Source organism: Maniola hyperantus, chromosome Z (genome assembly GCF_902806685.2).
Source record: "Maniola hyperantus chromosome Z, iAphHyp1.2, whole genome shotgun sequence".
Classification (NCBI taxonomy): domain Eukaryota; kingdom Metazoa; phylum Arthropoda; class Insecta; order Lepidoptera; family Nymphalidae; genus Maniola; species Maniola hyperantus.
In genome coordinates, this window is record NC_048564.1 from 7,552,764 (window position 1) to 7,571,789 (window position 19,026).

The 19,026-nt window shown below is 35.8% G+C and overlaps 3 protein-coding genes across 5 annotated transcripts; all 3 read left to right on the forward strand.

The window, feature by feature from the left end:
* Positions 1-9,258, forward strand: LOC117995833 (uncharacterized). Of its 3 annotated transcripts, none has more exons than XM_034983851.2 (5): positions 1-206; positions 477-672; positions 1,493-1,577; positions 1,660-1,728; positions 1,820-9,258. In XM_034983851.2, exons 2-5 carry the CDS (start codon positions 493-495, stop codon positions 1,861-1,863), a joined length of 378 nt encoding a protein of 125 aa, XP_034839742.1. In that variant the 5' UTR covers positions 1-206; positions 477-492; the 3' UTR covers positions 1,864-9,258. The 3 variants fall into 3 exon arrangements, with proteins under 3 accessions (XP_034839742.1, XP_069364708.1, XP_069364709.1); XM_069508607.1 differs by lacking the exons at positions 1-206; positions 477-672 and adding exons at positions 779-879; positions 958-1,048; XM_069508608.1 differs by lacking the exons at positions 1-206; positions 477-672 and adding exons at positions 787-879; positions 999-1,048.
* A 1,652-nt stretch (positions 9,259-10,910) lies between these two features.
* LOC138404494 (uncharacterized) lies at positions 10,911-14,218 on the forward strand. Its single transcript, XM_069508614.1, has 5 exons — positions 10,911-11,076; positions 11,349-11,533; positions 12,235-12,415; positions 12,938-13,009; positions 13,157-14,218. Exons 2-5 carry the CDS (start codon positions 11,360-11,362, stop codon positions 13,186-13,188), a joined length of 459 nt encoding a protein of 152 aa, XP_069364715.1. The 5' UTR covers positions 10,911-11,076; positions 11,349-11,359; the 3' UTR covers positions 13,189-14,218.
* Positions 14,219-15,520: 1,302 nt separating this feature from the next.
* Positions 15,521-18,483, forward strand: LOC117995388 (uncharacterized). Its single transcript, XM_034983402.2, has 5 exons — positions 15,521-15,718; positions 16,201-16,389; positions 17,135-17,228; positions 17,313-17,384; positions 17,465-18,483. The coding sequence occupies exons 2-5, from the start codon at positions 16,204-16,206 to the stop codon at positions 17,509-17,511; spliced, it is 399 nt and encodes a 132-aa protein (XP_034839293.1). The 5' UTR covers positions 15,521-15,718; positions 16,201-16,203; the 3' UTR covers positions 17,512-18,483.
* The last annotated feature ends 543 nt before the right edge of the window (positions 18,484-19,026 follow it).

Sequence of the window (19,026 nt, forward strand, 5' to 3'; positions counted from 1 at the left end):
CGCCCGGGCTAAATCTAGGCATTGATTGCTCTGCTTTGATTCAAAGCTGACGTGTATGAATTTTAATTATTTTTTCAAACCTATGAGTGTTATAAATTAGTGATCAAGTGCATAATATATTAATTAAATATTACAATCTTCATTATCGGCGGTTGCTAAAGTCTATTTGGCTGATCTCAAGAGTCCATTCACAGAATTGGGAAGCTGTAAGTATTTATTTTTGTAGATACCTACCTATTTTACATTACGCAGGGGAAACATGTATTATAAAATATTTTGCGAATTTGGATTTTGTTATGCATTTTTGAAATGCTTGCGTTTGCGAAATGGGCCGAATTTTATTTTGTTATAAAATTATAATATAGTATGATGCAAGTGCTAAAGCTCTGTACTTATATGTACTTGTATGTCTTCTTATTTAAGTGCCTGTAAATTTAATATGAGTATGTCATTCGATAAAAGATTTCTTATTTTAGATTTACATCAGTCATTATGGGGACGGAACAAAATATTAACGAAGAGCTCGCTAGTAAACCGAGTAATGACTTGAGCGCAACTGACCCTCCTGACCAATCTGTAACGACAAGCCAAGACATAGACCAAGCTGAAAATGCCAGAACAGAGCAGAGTGGGCCTATACATGAACGCTGTGTACATGGAGAAATCAATGAGGTACGTATATACAAATAGTATTGATTCTAGGCGTTCCGGGGAAGCTGCGCAGTTGCAAGGTACATCTACGCAGTTGCGCAGTACGTGCAATAGATGGTAAAGAGCAGGTATCTACTTCAGCATGTACCTACTACAATCTAGGAACATAGGTACCTACAGTTGGACAATACGCTGTTTTACACCAAGCGAGAAAAAATCTGAAAACATGTAGGTATACAAGATAGTATTAGCAATAAGCAATCTTTAGTTTCTAAAATTATATAATTTTATAATTATTCATTATAGAGATTTAATTTTTTTACCTATTCTACAAAATACGCACGAAGCTGATGACGCCATGATGAATTCCGACTCTGACGTCACATGGATTGAAGTTGTATGTATATCTCTTGAATTATATCTGATTTCGAGAATTATTTATTAGTACATAACTCAATTAAATTATGGTGAGAGTAAGTCGGCTAGGGGGAGATGGGGTAGATGAAGGGGAAGTTGGGGTAATTAAGAAGGGAGGTGGTGGAGCTGGGGGGTGCATGATAGGGGAGGTGGGGGAGAAAGGCACAGGTAGGGTAAGGTAGGAGGAGGTGCGGCAGATGGGGTAGAAGTGGAGTGAGGTTGGGGTAGATGGGGGAGATGGAAAGGGAAATAGCGGGAAAAAATCGCTACGATTAATTTATATTAGCTTCATCTCCTCCCACCTCTCCCCACATCTACTCCATATCTCCCACCTCCCATATCTCCCACTAATAACTAATGCAGGTTGACATTTCTGTGAGAATGATTTATTTTGGGAAGTCAATATTATATTTTTTGTGTACAGATTTGTACCCCTTTGGACAGGAGTGAAATTTACTTCCGCATAACTCGACCTTACGATATGCAGCCGCTTAGCAAATATTATCTTCGTAAGTTGAATACTACAGTTTTATTATGCATTTATTTTGGATTTATTTTTAATTATTATAAACTTTCTTTAATCTCTTACAGACGAATGGTCCGAGGCGGAACATTTATTCATGTCGGCCATAGAATTTGCAGAGGAAATATACAGCGATTGTAAGTTCAAAATCGTTTTTTTTAACTTCATTATATTTCAGATCGTTTGTTTAGTTAGGTAGGAAGAAGCTAAACTCCTTATCTGTTTCAGGGTCACCATGTCCCAGCCCCTCACCCACTAGCATCGGCCTTTAAGCTCACGAAGAAATCAAAATACTGTAAAGCCGCGTCCACCCTGTTAAAAATCTGCGTTGGACGTTTTTCCACGTAAATACACTGAGAAAAATAAGAATTTCGCCTAAGTAAATAATTTTCGTCAAACACGACGCACGATGCAAGTTTTTAATAAAGTGGACGCGGCTGATTATTATACGTATACCTACTTATTTTTATTTATTTTGTGCCTACTAAAATGTTTGATATCAAATTAAATTATTAGTAGTTTTTAGTTACGGTATATTTACACAGATATTATATTATAAATGATTTAATTACCTTTTGGGACCTTTAAAATATTGTACTTACCATAATAGTAGTTTATGTACGTTCATATCTTAAAATCCTCATTTAGAAATCACAATGTGTCACATATTGACCTACTTTATTCACATATATCTATGACTAGATGATGCCCGCAACTTCGCCGGCGTGGATTTAGGTTTTTTTAAAATCGCGTGAAATATTTGCCCATACTAAAAAAGGAAGATATTTAATAATAATTAATGTAAATATAAAATTCTAAAAATAAATAATAATATCTAAAAAAATACCTTATATTAAATAATTTACCTACTCTAAAAAAATAATTTCATGATAAAATTGTTATTGTAGCGGAGAATACTGTAAAGAATTATTAATCAATTATCAAATAGTAACTAGTAATTAAGTAATATGTTTCCGTTAAAAATATGTCGTCAAATGATGAGTATGATGATGATAGACTAAATTCGCTAACGGTGGCCTAAGGAAGCCAAGTTTCTTAAATTGGCTCCGTCTTCCCTTCATTCAACTTCATCAACACGAGCATTGGTTCGCTACGGATATAGCCAGCTTGCTACGCTCGCCACCTCCGCTCTTCCTCCCCTCAGCCTCGTAGTCTCAATTCATTCAGGACTTCCTTTACGAGCTTCTGGCTTCGCGCAGTACAAAAACTGCATAGGGGAAGGACAGAAAAGACTACGTGGGGTCGGGTTCTGATTCCGGAGTTCATGATTTATGTATCTGATTTGGCTATGGATGGATTTTGAAATTAAAATTTACAATCCAACGTTTCCTTCTTTGCTGTTTATAAAATGGTTTAACGCTGCTCAGCTACATAGAATAACGTTAAACTTGTATACGATCTTGTTTTATAAAACATTAGTGGTTTTATAAAATATCTAATCATAAAGTCATTTGGACGACATGCTATTATATAAGTACCTATTACCTACCTGTTCTGAATTTTATTCGATACTTGTTTAACGTGCTCGTTTAATATGGATCTGTCGTCAATGAAGTTGTAAAAATAGATGATTATATCACGATCATCATCATCAACCGATAGATGTCCACTGCTAGACATAGGTCTCTTGTAGGGACTTACACACGCCACGGTCTTGCGCCACCTGAATCCAGCGGCTCCCTGCGACTCGACCGATGTCGTCCGTCCACCTAGTGGGAGGTCTTACAACACTGTGTCTTCCGGTGCGAGGTCGCTATTCCAGCACCTTGGGACCCCAACGTCTATTGGTTTTACGAACTATGTGCCCTGCTACTTCAGCTTCGCAACCCGTTGAGCTATTTCGGTTACTCTAGTTCTCCTCATTTCTGATTTGACCACGTAGAGAAACTCCAAGCATAGCTCTCTCCATCGCCCGCTGAGTGACTCTGAGCTTTCTTATGAAGCCCATAGTTAGCGACCATGTCTCGGATCCACATATCATCACTGGCAACACGCACTGTTTGAAGACTTTGGTCTTCAAGCACTGAAGAATTTTGGACAATAAGACATCTCGAAGCTTCCTGAACGCTGCCCATCCGAGTTGAGCAACGTTCAGGATGATTATATGTGAAGAGACAATTTGAAGAAGCGTAAGAGATGCAAGGGGCATACATACGCGACGCATTTTACATCATGCCGATGCGATCATACCGTACAAGAGTGCCTACTAAAGCGTTGCGGATTGGAGATTTGTTCAGCAGACCAGTCAGATTATTGACAGATAATAATAATTAACTCTATTATTATCTCTATTTATTCTGGATAGATCTGCTGAACATTTTCTGTGATCGATGGCTGAACACGTTTCCGCTCCTCTCTGTTTTAGCTGACAGGCACCATAATTATCCAGCAGCGTTAGTAAAGCTTGGTCCTGACGTTCCGTGGGCCGTCTCTTCTTATGCCATTAGGGTTTATTTAGACGAACCGTAGCACACCATGGCTAAAAGTACCAAAGCAGTAAATATGCATTGCTCGTGTGTGAATGATCTCTGTGAAATGGTTTTCTAGTAGGGTGTCATAGAAAGGTATGAGTCATCTATCATAGTTTCACTGTACCAGCTACAAGTTACGTGTTTGACACAGGGCTGTCTTCGGTCCTTTTATATTATTGGGGTTTATATAGTTTAGAATATCATGTTAGCAGTTTGCGTTAGATTATGTATATGTTGACCACACGTTGACAACTGTAAATAATGTAAGAAGGAAACTACGTAGTATGTGTGTGTACATTTATGACTTTGATGTGGCCAAAATTATTTGAGGTGGGAGGGTCTGCTCGAACCCGACTGGGTTAGTACCACCACTCCTGTTAAAGTCTGTGCCAGAGTTGACATTTCGCACGTCATGCTACAGAGGTAAAGGGAGAGCCAGTTTTCCTTTTCAGTTTTACCCTATTTTGGTATCTAAGCCTCTGTCTTCACTCTATTTCTCTTTATTAATTTGTTATGTTACTTGGTATTTTATTCTTGATTTTATTTAAATAATAAGTCGTGATAGATTAAAATTACTATTTAGGTAAGCGTTAAAACTATCCTAGGATCACGTGATTTAATTATAAATTAAAAGTTTACGTTTAAAAGCTTACGTCGACGAAACGTGAGTGTTTACTTAACGTAAGCTTTAAAACTACAAACTAGTAACTACTTACTACATACTAACTAGTAACTAGTAAAATGCAAGAAAGTTTCTTACCTACTGCGATTACCCTTCGTCTGATATCAAATTCATGTAATTTGGGATGCGATTTGAAAAATTTGATAAATTTGGAATCTACGGACTCTCTTGCCAAAGAAGCTCTGGTACCTAGGCTGTTTAGGCATGGTTCTTAGCAAGGCTCTTGCCATCATAGACATTCCTTTGCTTAATGAGCCAGCAGGGATTAGTCGGGATGATGGCAAGAGACCTGATGGATTGACGCTAGCTCCCTGGGAACGGGGACGGGTGCTAATGTGGGACGCAACTTGCGTTGACACATTGGCCCCGTTTCATATTAGGGAGACAACATCAAGACCGGGAGCCGCAGCAGAAATAGCTGAAAACGGCAAGCGGCGCAAGTATGCTTCTCTTATCGGGAGTTACATTTTTGTTCCGGTTGCCGTGGAGACCCTGGGGCAATGGAGTCTTAGTGCTAAAAAAATTACGAGACATTTCACCACGATTAATAGCATCTGGTGACAGAAGGGTTGGCTCATTTTTTGCTCAACGGATCAGCCTGGCTGTCCAACGTCAAAATGCAGCCAGTATTTTCCACGTGGGCATGATTAATTTTTGTAGTAATTAACTAGGCTTAGCTTTAAGTTCTATTATAATACTAGCTTATGCTCGCGACTGCGTGGAATACACAAATTTCTAATCCCCATTTTACCCCCTCAGGGGTTGAATTTTCAAAATCCTTTATAAAAAAAAACCCTTTCTTAGCGGACGCCTACGTCATAACAGCTATTTGCATGCTAAATTTCAGCCCGATCCGTCCAGTAGTTTGAGCTGTGTGTTGAAAGATCAGTCAGTCAGTCAGTAAGTCAGTCAGTCAGTTAGTCAGTCAGTCAGTCAGTCAGTCAGTCAGTCACATTTTCCTTTTATATATTTATAGATTTTCTATAAAAAAATGATGATTTGACGTCGGACAAAGCAATCATAATTCATTGCACCAGGGTAGGTAAGAAGTTATAGATATAAACTTTTTTATGTATGTTAGAATTCGTAAGAAACCCTCGTTTACTCATTTCCTAATGGTAGGTAACGGGTAAACAGGAACCTACATATTTGTCGATCATTGATGTTTATGAAATGAATAATTGATAAATACTTATGTGTCCACCAAGAACCCTGAAAAATATACTATTTCATACGAGAAGATGACAATAACTGGATATAATATACTAATAATCTAATATATTAATATATTATATAAAGTTTGTATGATTTAGTATCATGTATGTCGCATAAGTAAGTGTAATTATTAGTTTCAATGTTAAGTAAGTCAGCATGTAAGTAGGTAATTAATGTTTAGTAACTAGAGTAGTAATATTATAGGTATATGTAAGTAAAAAGATTAATGATACGGTCGTATTTAAAGCGGCGACAAATAAATTGTAATTCGGGTGCTTAAAAAGGGAGAGGGGAAGGAGGGCAAGGAGGAGTGGGATGGGAGAGAGGGGAGGGTGGGCGGCTCCGTGGCCCCTTCATTCTACACATTCACTTACTCGACCTTCGTTTTGCTTCGCTCCACTCGACCTCAGCAGTGAGCCCACGAGGCCAAGTGGAGCGAAGAATACTCAGGTTCTCCTTCCCGAGCTTCTGGCTTTGCACCTATATATCCATTATAATATAATATTATATATATCCATTTGCTTATTTATTATATTTGCTGCCCCTATTCCGCCGTTTTTATAGAAACCTAACTTAAGTTGCCTACTTAATTTATTTGTCGCAAAAAAATTAAAACGCTACTGTTTATTTTATTGGGTACAACTATTAGTCGCTGTTTAAGTTTTTAGTCGCCATTAAAGTAAATTAACAACTTGATTACAAATAGCTTATAATATTTATTTGGTTCCCATCGTATATGCCGCAAGTGTTGTACGTTACGGCACGTACGGCGCATACGGTGCTAACATTTACGTGAAGCTTCTGGCTACCTTGCGTACGGTATTAGCGGCATATATGGTGGTGATAGATATAAGTCCCGCAAATTGCTAATGCGCGTACCCACAATTTTAGTGACGTCAGCACTAGACTGAAGTTCCGAGCTGATGGTATATTTTTACTTAAATATACGTCAAATGACGTAATTTCGATGTTAATGAGGTTCCAGCGCAATAGCAATTTGTGGGACTTAAACCTAAGTGATTTTCATTGCCAGCTCAACATAGGTTTTAAAGGTTCCAATGGGAACTGATGAATTCGAAGACATTATCTACAATTTGTTTGAATATATTTTATTAATTACTACTAGTTTCTCTTATAATAATGTAGTAATTAGGTATCAAAATATCTGTGTATTGGATTATCAATAATAGGTAATAAGTACAGTTACGAATTATATTACAAATAATGTGTAATAAAAACTTGATGTCAGTAATTGATTTAATGATGGATAGTTACAAAATATATTAGTGGTTAAAGAATTTTATTCTCAAAAGAAATCAGATATACAAATTTCACTTAATGAGAAATTATAGTAACAAACTTAAGCTACCTACATGTAATATTAAAAAAAATCTTGATGTTAGTAATTCATTTAAGGATAGATTTTGTGCAATAGTTAATACTAAATTGTGCAATACATTACTCCACCTTTAGATACAAGACACAATGGTATAGAATCAACGTGATGCATCTCTTCTAAAATGTTGAACAGTTCACCAATCTTTATTTCAACTACGTAATTTACTTTGTGTAAAGTAAGCTGTGCCTAGCGGCTAAGAAGTCCGCCTTCTAATCGGAGGTCGGCGGTCCGATCCCAGGCACACACCTCTAACTTTTCGAAGTTATGTGCGTTTTAAGTAATTAAATATAACTTGTCTTAAGGGTGAAGGAAAACATGGTGAGGAAACCTGCATGCGTGAGAGCTCTCCATAATGTTCTTAAAGGTGTGTGAAGTCTACCAACCCGCACATGGCCAGCGTGGTAGACTATGGCCAAAACCCTTCTCACTCTGAGAGGAGACCCGTGCGCTGTAGTGAGCCGGCGATCTGTTGATCATGATGATGATGATGATGAAAGTAAAAATTATAAGTAGGAATTAAAGCGTTGATGAGTGCTGATAGCCTAGCTCTAGATCTAGGCTAGGGCCATCAACGGTTAAGATGTCGGCTTCCTATTCCGGGCGCCGAAGGTTCGCTACCGGGCACTTCCAACTTTCGAATTTATAATGCAATTTTATATTACTTGCTTTAACGGTGAAGGAAAACATTGTGAGGAAACCTGCATTCCTGAGAGTTTTCCATAATGTTCTCAATCATATGCCAATCCACACTTGGCCAGTGTAGCGGACTCTGGCCGAACCCTTCTCATTTTGAGAGGAGACCTGGGTAAAGAGCTGACGATGATGAAGACGATGATGACTAAAGCGCTTTCAGTATCGTCTAGCAATTCGTGTTGACTCTGCGCCATTGTGCTTCAAGACATTATTTACTGTGCAACTTTGTTTAATCCCAAAATACCAGTATTGCATTTGGAGCTAGTTGCTATAAAAAAAATTAGACCTATACATTGGGATAAAAAATGGTACATCCGAAACTAAAATGCCTGAACGCATTGAAGTTTGAACCGTTATATTTATAACCGTGAATAAATAATGGTCTACTCTGTGAGATATTCCTTGGCATTTTAACTAAATATCTAGAATGTAAGGCATAAATATTCAGTGTCTACCCACCTAAATATAAAGAAAATCGTATTGAATATTTATAATTTTAATCATGATTACTCTTAGTAAGAATATCTGAATAAATAATATGTAGATGAATAAATATATAATTAATCATGGAAGAGGCGTTCCTATTGTCTACCTATATTGTTTTTATTGATAATGTTTTTATTGATTTTTCAAAATGTGAAAATTGCTTCTCGACTAGAAGTTCTCCAATGGCGCTTATAATTTTTGCCTAAAATACTAATTTACTAATTTTACAAAGAGGTTTTATGTTGTGAGAACTGAGTTTATATGTAGAGGTTAATCTCCGGAATTTAAGATCCGAATCCGATTCAGGAAATTCTTTATTATAAGAAGATTATAAACTTATATGTATAGCCACATTATTCTTGAATGCTTATAGGCTATAAACTCCCGGGTACTATATAGCTAAGTAGTTATTTTACATACATCGTTTGGATCGAATTGATTGAGGTCCAAAATCCTCAACAAACTTGCCAATTTTCTGTAATTTACTTAAAATTTTGTATATTTTCTACTACTTTCGTCAACTTTGGTTGCGTAGCATTGCATTGGTAACGATTTTTAATTTGATGTGTATGCAAGTAATAAATAGTAATACTTAATTAGTTAATCTGATCTAGCCTGACCTGACATTATATTGTTAGTCTAAAAATAAATCCTATTTTTGTCTTCATAAATGAACATTAATAAATTAATGAATGTGCAATTCATAGTTTTAATTATTCCTTGATATTTGCGGATGGCCTGGCTTTGCGATCGTATCTATCCCGACCCCGGCGACGTTTGTATACCTGAACTTCTGATTCATTAGTAAGAAAAATAAATAATTAAAGTTTGGTATAATCCCTTTCCTTGAAGGTGTGATAGGCTAAACCACTAGGGTTAGGACGTCCGCCTTCTAATCGGAGATCGGGGGTTCGATCCCAGGCTCTTCCCAGCGACCTCTAACTTTTCGTTTTAAGTAATTAAATATCACTTGCTTTATCGGTGAAGGAAAACATCGTGAGGAAACCTGCATGCCTGAGAGTTCTCCATAATGTTCTCAAAGGTTTGTGAAGTCGACCAATCCGCACATGGCCAGCGTGGTAGACTATGACCAAAACCCTTCTCAGTCTGAGAGGAGACCCGTGCTCTGTAGTGAGCCGGCGATGTGTTGATCATGAGGATGATGAAAATCCCTTCCATATCCCCTGTGGACCAGCAGCACTGCTCTGTCTAGTCGCTTTCCGTCGACCGACTGTATGAAGTATATCTTGAGGCTCTGGTATTGGTCAAGCCAAAATTATTACTTGGTGCCTTTCTACATTGATGCGCTTGCAGACCACCGATCAATAAAAGAAGAATTAAATAACCATTGGCCGACGTTTACCTTGAGGGCTCACAACAAATACCTGTAGAAGTAGTCCTATGGTGACTCTTACTGTTAGAGCGAGATAGTTAAATGCATTTAAGCTCTTATTAGAACGTGAAGAATTGATCATTTTTTGTCCTTATAACCATGGCCACTTTTTTGTTTGTCAAGATATTTTTGACGTGAGATGTTGACAAACAACGTGAAGTGAGGTTATGTTGATTCAAATATTATTTGAAGAAGTTTTGTTTTGTTTGAAAATTGAATACAATTTTTCTTTTTGAAGTTATTGTGCAATTATAGGTTACAGTATACATAGTTAGGCTACAAGAGCCGAAGTCAACGTAAAATAGAAGGAATACCATTTCAGAAGTAGGTACCTCTGCTTGAGCGAGAGGGAATATAGTTGTACATCTCTAGGTAAGGGTAAACGCACCATTACACTAGACATAGACATAGAGCATGGGTTGGAACTTTCAATAAATGGTGTTTTATTAATGTTTCTTTGTATTACGCATATCTTACTTTGGTTTAGGTTATCTAAATACATAAAAGGAAAAGGTGACTGACTGACTGACTGATCTATCAACGCACAGCTCAAACACTGGACGGGTCGTGCTCAAATTTGCCATGCAGATAGCTATTATACCGTAGGAATCCGCTAAGAAAGATTTTTTGGAAATTAAAACCATATGGTAAAATAGTGGTTTAAAATATGTGTCTATTGTGCAATAAATAGTAAATTGTAGAACAAGGGCATGAAATGGGTTTCATGACCGAGTTATACACTCTGCTTTACACTTCGATCAGTGACAGACCGACGGACGGACAGCGGAAGCGTAGTAATAGGGTCCCGTTGGCACCCTTCGGGTACGGAACAGAAAATATCGTATAGTTAAAAACAGCTCATCCGGCTACCCAACAGAGTCATTGCATTGCCTCGTTGCAAGTCAGCCCTACCCCATTGCCTGGAACGTTCTTCCCCCTAGGCTAGGAAGTTCAGACATGCGCACAAAGGCTAGGTCTTGCTTTGCCCGGGCTAGATGTATCTAGGCACTCAGACTTCCGTGCCACATATTGCAAATCGAGTTTGCTTTTGAAGTGTATTTAGATCACTTTATTTAGTAAAAAAGTACCAAGGGCAAAAGGCAGCTAAATCCGAATCGTTCGAAGGTAAGTTTTTCATGTCCTTTACATCCTTTTACTAGGTATAGGATCTAGGAGCTATGCTAAATTTTGCGAAATCTGTTTATTTATTTATTTTTATTTTTCATATACTGCAATTTTATTTGCATAGTAGTAATAAATTAAGTTACATTGGAAACGCTTATCTCTGAATAGAGATAAGCATTGTAATTTCTAAGAATGTAGTATTTTATTTGCAACTTTTCGACAAAACATCGTGCTGGCGTTTAAAAAATATGCATTTATTAACGTATTTATAGCATTACTGAAGATGGTAGCAGAACTATCTATAACGAATGAAATTACCCAAAATAATACGAGCAGCATGAACGAAATCACTGAAGAGGATGAAATCATGATGGATGTTGATGGTCACGCTAACAATGCCAGCGCGGGTCTCAGCCAGCCTCTTGATGGCAGCGCTATAGGAGATGAAAACGAGGTGGTATGTACATTCGTTAACGATATTTTACTCTTTTACGCTCTTCAAATTTGGCGTGTCAGTACTAAAAGCATAAATTGCCGGTTAGAACTAGGGAAAAAATCTAATATTATATACAGGTACTTCACAAAATATAGTAAAAAAGAAAGGTCACGTTCACGGCGCACTACAAATGGCACATAATATTATGTGACGTATCTACTTCTTTTATTCACATATATATATAATACTATGTAGCTTGTTCCCGCGACTTCTTCTGCGTGGACTACTTAAGTTTCAAACCCTTCTTTTACCTCCTTAGGGTTGAATTTTCAAAAAAATTTTCTTAGCGGATGCCTACATCATAATAGCTACGTGTACGCCAAAAGCCCGATCCGTCCAGTGGTTTGAGCTATGCGTTGATAGATCAGTCAGTCAGTCAGCTGTGCCTTTTCTATATATACATAGATTACTAGCTTATCCCCGCGACTTCATCCGCGTGGAATACACAAATTTCAAACGCCTATTTTACCTCTTAGGGGTTGAATTTTCAAAAATCCTTTTTTATTGAATGTTTACGTCATAATAGTTATCTGCATGCAAAATTTCAGCCCGATCCGTCCAGTAGATAGATGTGTGTTGATAGATCAGTCAGTCAGTCAGCGTGTCCTTCTATATATTATAGTTATAGATTATGTATACGCATAAGTCTTGTTTCGTTTTAGGGTGCTACCGTAGACAAGATATGCGAATATTACATAAAAGGGACAACAGATGAAGCAGATGCTGCAGATGTAGTAGACACAGTGATTATATTTGATACACTGGAGTCTGTGGACGCGGTTAATACAAATGACACAACAGACACTAATGAACAATGCGATTTTATGTCTCTTCGCGTTATCGGTGAGTAGGACCCGCGAGAGGGACAAAGTGGTGGGACCACGGACCTTACGCCGGCTCCACATGTTGGCCCCAATGCTGGCCCCAACACTGTTCGCGCAACGTGTGGATCGGGAAATTAGCATTGACCCCAACTCTCGCGCCAACGTTGGGAGTTGGCCGTTCTGTGTCGGTTTTTTCAAAGAAATCTGCGCCAACGTTGGCAATCCATTCACACGGTGCCGCCAACGCTAGTCTTGTTGCAATACACATCGAGTGCGTAAGTCCACCATCTTCTTTAGCGTGCCATTTCTTGTTTTTTTCATTAAACAAATACAAATTATACGCACTTAGTACTACTGTAAAACGGCTTAGAGCAATTTCGATTTCTGTATCGGACATCTTCACGTTGGCTCTGACGGGACAGAAATGTATTAATAACCTACATGTGGGTGCCTCACGAAAATAACTGACCAACGTGTGGACCCGGCCTTAGAATTATTAAAAAACTGAAAAGGTATAGTTAGATGGTTTTTTGTTTTTCAGATGAATATCTGGAGAGTGAAGATTTCAATCCAACATTAGAGTCAACACAAGAACAACTATTAATTATTAATTGTAAGTTTGAGATATTTATAAAATAAAAATTATATTGTGCAAAATGTCGAAAAAATACGACTGTAGTGCGTAACCCTCAGTGCGTAAATTTGACTCGCACTTGGCCGGTTTTTGGAGCATGAATTAACTATTTTTGGATTTTTACAGGGCTCACTTCACTCAATGGTTTCAACGAATAAAGTCACAAACAAGTTATTGAAGAAGCGTAGGTGCACAATGCGCACACATTGTATTAATATTTTATTTGCTTGGAAAATCCATAAAATAATAAAAATGTCTACTCGTACACATGTAAGCTTGTAAATGTTATTCAATAGGGAGTGTACTGAAATCCGAGAACTTACAATTACAGTTTTAAGTTTTCGGGTTTCAGTTCTACTTGCATACTTTGCTCCCTTGTTTCGCTATTTATATTGTTAATGGTAACTTTATTCACATCAAAAATAATAGTAATACATTTTACACTTATTAGGTATAGATGTGTATGTACCATCAGTACAAATACATATTGTATTTAGTCACGTAGTACAAATTCATTGGACAACGTGAATAAATACAATATGTATAATATAAAAGCAGTGTTTTCAAAATTTTATCAATATATTATAAACTAGGTGATGCGCTCGACTTTTTTCGTAAAAATAATAGTAATACATTTTACACTTATTAGGTATAGATGTGTATGTACCATCAGTACAAATACATATTGTATTTAGTCACGTAGTACAAATTCATTGGACAACGTGAATAAATACAATATGTATAATATAAAAGCAGTGTTTTCAAAATTTTATCAATATATTATAAACTAGGTGATGCCCTCGACTTTTTTCGTGTGGATTTAGGTTTTCAAAAATCCCGTGGGAACTCTTTGATTTTTCGGGATATATAGTAGCCTATGTCCTTCCCCGGATGAAAGCTATCGGTGTTCATCAAAATGGGTTGAACTTATGCGCCGTGAAAGGCTAGCAGTCAGACAGGCAGACAGACACACTTTCGCATTTATAATATTAGTATGGATAAAAACGGTAAGTATACGAAAAACGCTAAAAAAGTATACGAAACTTATTCTTATTTAAATTTGTAATAATAAATATATTATATACTTATTTTTGAAATCCAACATAGCAATAGTAAGATATAATAATTCATTCATATTATGATAAACGCCTATTAATGTTTAATTTAAATAAATGTCTCAGTGTGGTGTTTTGTTTTATTTATTTGGACCAAGGACCTATCTACGCGATACTACATACATAATATAACCTCTACTCCAAGAACAGAAAGATGATTATGAATATAGAAACATTACATAACATAAGTTTGAGGATGGCACACATATAAGATGATGAAGGTGGTGTTAGAAAAGAAAAAATTTAATGTTAATTTAGACATTTCTGTATGTTGATAATTTAAAAAAAGATAAATAAATAAAAAAAACTAAATTTTTTGGGGTAGGTACTCTGCTTAACTATGATAATATTTTCAGATAAAAGAATTATCTGAAAACTAGCTCATGCTCGCGACTTCATACTTTCTTAGCGGATGCCTACGTCATAATAGCTATCTGCAGGCCAAACTTTAGCCCGATCCGCCCAGCAGTTTGAGCTGTGCGTTGATAGATCAGTCAGTCAGTCACCTTATCCTTTCATATATTTAGACTAGCTGACCCGCCCCGGCTTTGCTCGGGTGGAATTTAGAAAATAGAGGTGGGGGGTTGAATATCCAAAAATCCTGAAATACATATTTCTTCATTTGTTGCCGAAAACCCAAATACCAATTTTCATGCAAATAACTTGAAGACGGACTTTCACACAAACTTTCATCCCATATTTAACCCCCTTGGTAGTAGATTTTCCAAAAATCGTGAAACACGTATTTTTTTATTTGTAACTGAGAGCAGAGCTCAAATACCAATTTTCATCGATGTAACTTCAAAAATGACGGACTTTCATACAAACTTCCGTCCCCCATTTAACCCACTTAGGGGTGGAGTTTCAAAAAATCCTTTCTCAGTGTGTACCTACTCTTTACAAATAACACACTTTCCAAATTTTATGTCTCTAGGACCAGCGGTTTAGGCTGTGCGTTGATATAATATATGTCAGTCAGTCAGTCAGCCAGTCAGTTAAGACTTTGAATTTGATATATATAGATAGATGAGCGGACTCAATTAATTTTTAATCGATTTTACTGAATGAATTTTACGGATCAGCCTGGCTGTCCAGCGCGGAAATGCAGCCAGTATTCTTGGCACCATTCCACGCGGTCATGATTTATATAGTAATTAGATAAGGCTAGCTTTAAGTTTTATTTTACTGAATAGCAGAATATTTAAAATTTGAATATGTAGTAGAATATTTAGAATAGCTAGCTCAGTTTGTAGTTATTGATAAATATATAAATAAATAATTAACAAAGCTGTGTAAGTATCGTGTCGTGACCAGAAGTGAAGATTACAGCCATCCCATTTTCATCCTCCCATTTGTACCTAGAATCAATTTCCTCCCAGGACGGAGAGGTCAGGCATGCGCATATAGCTAGGTTTCGCAGTGCACGGGCTATCTAAATCTAGGCATTCAGCATTCTGCGACACATTGCAGTTTGAAGTGCATATAGGTTTCGTAAAAAATACCCTACTTGTTGATTTAACAAATTAATAGTAAAAAAGTTGCTTGAAGACTGGTAACCAGAAATCTCTAAGGGGTAAGCATTTAATTTATCTCATATACTCGTATGCAGTTTTTAAGATTTTCAAAGCCTTGTTGGATGTATTGATTTTTGTGGATGACGCTAAATAAATAATACCTGTTGGTCTCCAATAACTATTATACTTATTTAAGTGATTTATTTCAACTGAATAACCGTGATTAACTTCTTTTTGATAGATAGAATTGCGAATTATTTACGGACTTAATTATCGTATTAAGCCTTCAGTTGCACAGAGCACAGCGAGCTTTTTACTTACCAATAAGCTGCCTTACTTATGAACGTTATTGACTGATGAATTGTTAAACAACGATTTTTCTGTTTCTGTTATGACTCATACTCTTACTCATACTGAGTAACTTGATACTTGAAAGTAAATAGATATATAAGGTAAGGCCATACCATCATCCATTTTGGATAATGTTTTAGATTCTAACAGTCGTTGTTTGCTGTTTTGTAAAAAAGATTCTCATTTTTAGAAAATGGCCACTGAGCAGGCTACTACGAATGATAAAAAGGAAAAGAGCAGTGAATCCGAAATGGTCTGCGAGGAGCAACCTCAAGCAAAAGTTGGAACTGACAAGCCAGCCGATGTCACCATTTCGCCGCCAAACCAACAAACTAATGCGCCAATACGTGAAAGCAGCGTAGGTGATCGAACCGATGCAGTGAGTGATGTCACTTGTTGTTGTACATGTTCATTATTTAGGTATTTTAGGAAAGGTTTGAGTTACTACAGTAACCGGCAGGAAATATTAGAACTTGAGAGAGATAACGGTTTTGTAGAGCATTGTCTCTGTTGTATGTGTGAGACCGTCGAAACGTCACATAGGTATGAGTGACAGAGACGACGCTCTATAAAGCAGAAATCTCTTACTAACGACTATTAAATACTTTCATGTTTAAGTCGCGATTTTGATTGAGTGGATGCAATAGCAATTGCGCCCTAGTCAAATAAATAATGCAGTTAGGTTATTTAAAAGATTAAAACTCTTGATTCTACGCGTTGTGATTTATATCCTCGCGCAAGCTTTATAAAGTTCGATGTGCAATATATACTGCCGAGTGAAGGATGACACCGCCAGAGGTGCCAAAAAAAAAAACTATGCTGGTAGGTACCTGTACTTGCGTAGTCTATATTGTGATGTCTCATTGCGCACATTTTGTCGAATCTCAAGGCACACTGCACCAATCTATAAATAGACAATTTAACTATAAATTAAATGACTAGGTAGAGTTATCTTTGTTATTTATTATTCATTTAAGATAATATCATTGTAATAGTTTCATTAAATGCAGCATGCACAATATCGGAAATAATAAATATTTTACTAATTGTATTTTATTGCCTTAGAGGTAATAAGTAACTAAGTACAATTTACAATTGTATATCAATTTTTGTTTGTTTTTTAGGGTCCGTCTCCTCCCGCCATAGATCGCGTACATGAAATGTATGTGAGAGTTTCACAACCAAGTGGTTGTGAATCGCTTTGCACTCGCATTCTTGGTGAGAAAGCTCATGAAACTTTAATTGTAGGTTGCATATGGTTTTAATAATTTAAAACCAATGATGCTTTTTTATCTCTTACAGAAGATTGGCCGGACGAAGAAGATTTTCTTCCACCAGTCGTTGATTTTTCTGTAGAGGACATGTTACCAGGTTGTAAGTAATTATCCTATACACTATCATTATAAAACGTATTTGTTTTGAAAATATTAATTCACCTTTATCACTATTTTCAGGGTATCGGTCATATTGCGCTTCGCCAGATTGTCACGGTGATTTGTAAGAAGAATACCCCTTAAATTTTATCTTCCGACAATGCCTTTGGATAGATTTCGTTTACTCAAAATTATTCCTCAAAAATTTAATTATTGGTGGTTAAATAAGATAGTGCGAGACAGCTATGGTATAAAGTATATAAGGTTCTTGATTGGTATACACTCGTTATATTAGATAAAAAAATTACAATTTTATTTTAAAATTTTGCATTAACGGGAATGCAGAGTATTATAATAATTAAATTTAATATGTAACTTTTTTTACATAACCTTAATATATTTCATTTTTGTAGATTTCTAAGTTGTAATTTATTTTGTGAGTTATCGTTCATTTATGTGTATCTTATGTTATAGTCCGTAAAAAATGAATCCACACGCGCCATTTTAACTCTATGGGTCAACTGTCATGTCAAAAGTGCGGTTCACCTTTAAAATAAGGACTAAAATCGTACTTTTGATATGAAATTTGACACAAAAAGTTAAAATGGCGCGTGAGGAGTTAAATTTTACGCGTTATACACGAATTTTGCAAATAAAGAATTGTATTGTGTCGTAAGAGAACGGATTTTTGCGTACCTAGTGAATTATTATTTTTCCATGGGTAGGTATATTATAGATCAATTGGATTTTCCATAATTAAAAATCCTTCATAACTATATTGACTTTAAATAACTAGGCAGTATAAAACATACTGCATGCACAAAATTATACCATAGAAATGTATCTGTTTTCGTTCGTAGAATGTTAATGGTAATAAGTCATGTTTTATTATAGCCAAATTACAATTTACAAATATAAAAAAATATTACGGTCTACTATTTAACTCTACAAATATAAATATTCATTATTTTTGTATCTAATTACCTTTCCCTTTGTCTAGCGAGACACTTTGAAAGCTGTTCTTATTTTTGTAGTTACTTTTATGAACTCTATTTAAAAAATGTTTATTTGTATTTTGTCTTAATAAATGTTTAAATGTGTTAATTCGTTTTAATTATAGGCCTGATTTTTCAAGCGTCTAATTATTATTTTAGATAATACTTAGTTATTTCCTTAGATAATATTTTATCTAAGGAAATAACCAAGTATTAAAAATAAAATAAAAATAAAAATATCCATTATTTTTGTATCTAATTACCTTTCCGTTTGTCTAGCGAGACAATTTGAAAGCTGTTCTTATTTTTGTAGTTACTTTTATGAACTCTATTTAAAAATGTCTATTTGTATTTTGTCTTAATAAATGTTTAAATGTGTTAATTCGTTTTACTTATAGGCCCGATTTTTTAAGCGCCTTATTACCTACTATTTTAGTTAATACTAAGTTATTTCCTTAGATAATATTTTATAATAATATAAATAACTATGATGAATAATATAAATAATTATGAAATAACTAAGTATTATCTAAAATTACCAACACCATCTAATTTATTCTAAGGAAAAAAAATTGATAGTTTTTGTATCGCAATATGATTGCAGCTCTGCCAAAATTTCAAATTCGTCGGGTTAAATATTTATATACC

What these genes read in the sequence shown, in the direction of transcription:
- LOC117995833 (XM_034983851.2), top strand. Translation starts at nt 493, where the DNA reads ATGGGGACGGAACAAAATATTAACGAAGAGCTCGCTAGTAAACCGAGT. An exon ending in TACATGGAGAAATCAATGAG is followed by an intron (nt 673 to 1,492) that starts GTACGTATATAC and finishes TTTTGTGTACAG; the next exon opens with ATTTGTACCCCTTTGGACAG. An exon ending in GCTTAGCAAATATTATCTTC is followed by an intron (nt 1,578 to 1,659) that starts GTAAGTTGAATA and finishes AATCTCTTACAG; the next exon opens with ACGAATGGTCCGAGGCGGAA.
- LOC117995388 (XM_034983402.2), top strand. Translation starts at nt 16,204, where the DNA reads ATGGCCACTGAGCAGGCTACTACGAATGATAAAAAGGAAAAGAGCAGT. An exon ending in TAGGTGATCGAACCGATGCA is followed by an intron (nt 16,390 to 17,134) that starts GTGAGTGATGTC and finishes TTTGTTTTTTAG; the next exon opens with GGTCCGTCTCCTCCCGCCAT. An exon ending in AGAGGACATGTTACCAGGTT is followed by an intron (nt 17,385 to 17,464) that starts GTAAGTAATTAT and finishes CACTATTTTCAG; the next exon opens with GGTATCGGTCATATTGCGCT.
- LOC138404494 (XM_069508614.1), top strand. Translation starts at nt 11,360, where the DNA reads ATGGTAGCAGAACTATCTATAACGAATGAAATTACCCAAAATAATACG. An exon ending in TAGGAGATGAAAACGAGGTG is followed by an intron (nt 11,534 to 12,234) that starts GTATGTACATTC and finishes GTTTCGTTTTAG; the next exon opens with GGTGCTACCGTAGACAAGAT. An exon ending in TATGTCTCTTCGCGTTATCG is followed by an intron (nt 12,416 to 12,937) that starts GTGAGTAGGACC and finishes TTTGTTTTTCAG; the next exon opens with ATGAATATCTGGAGAGTGAA.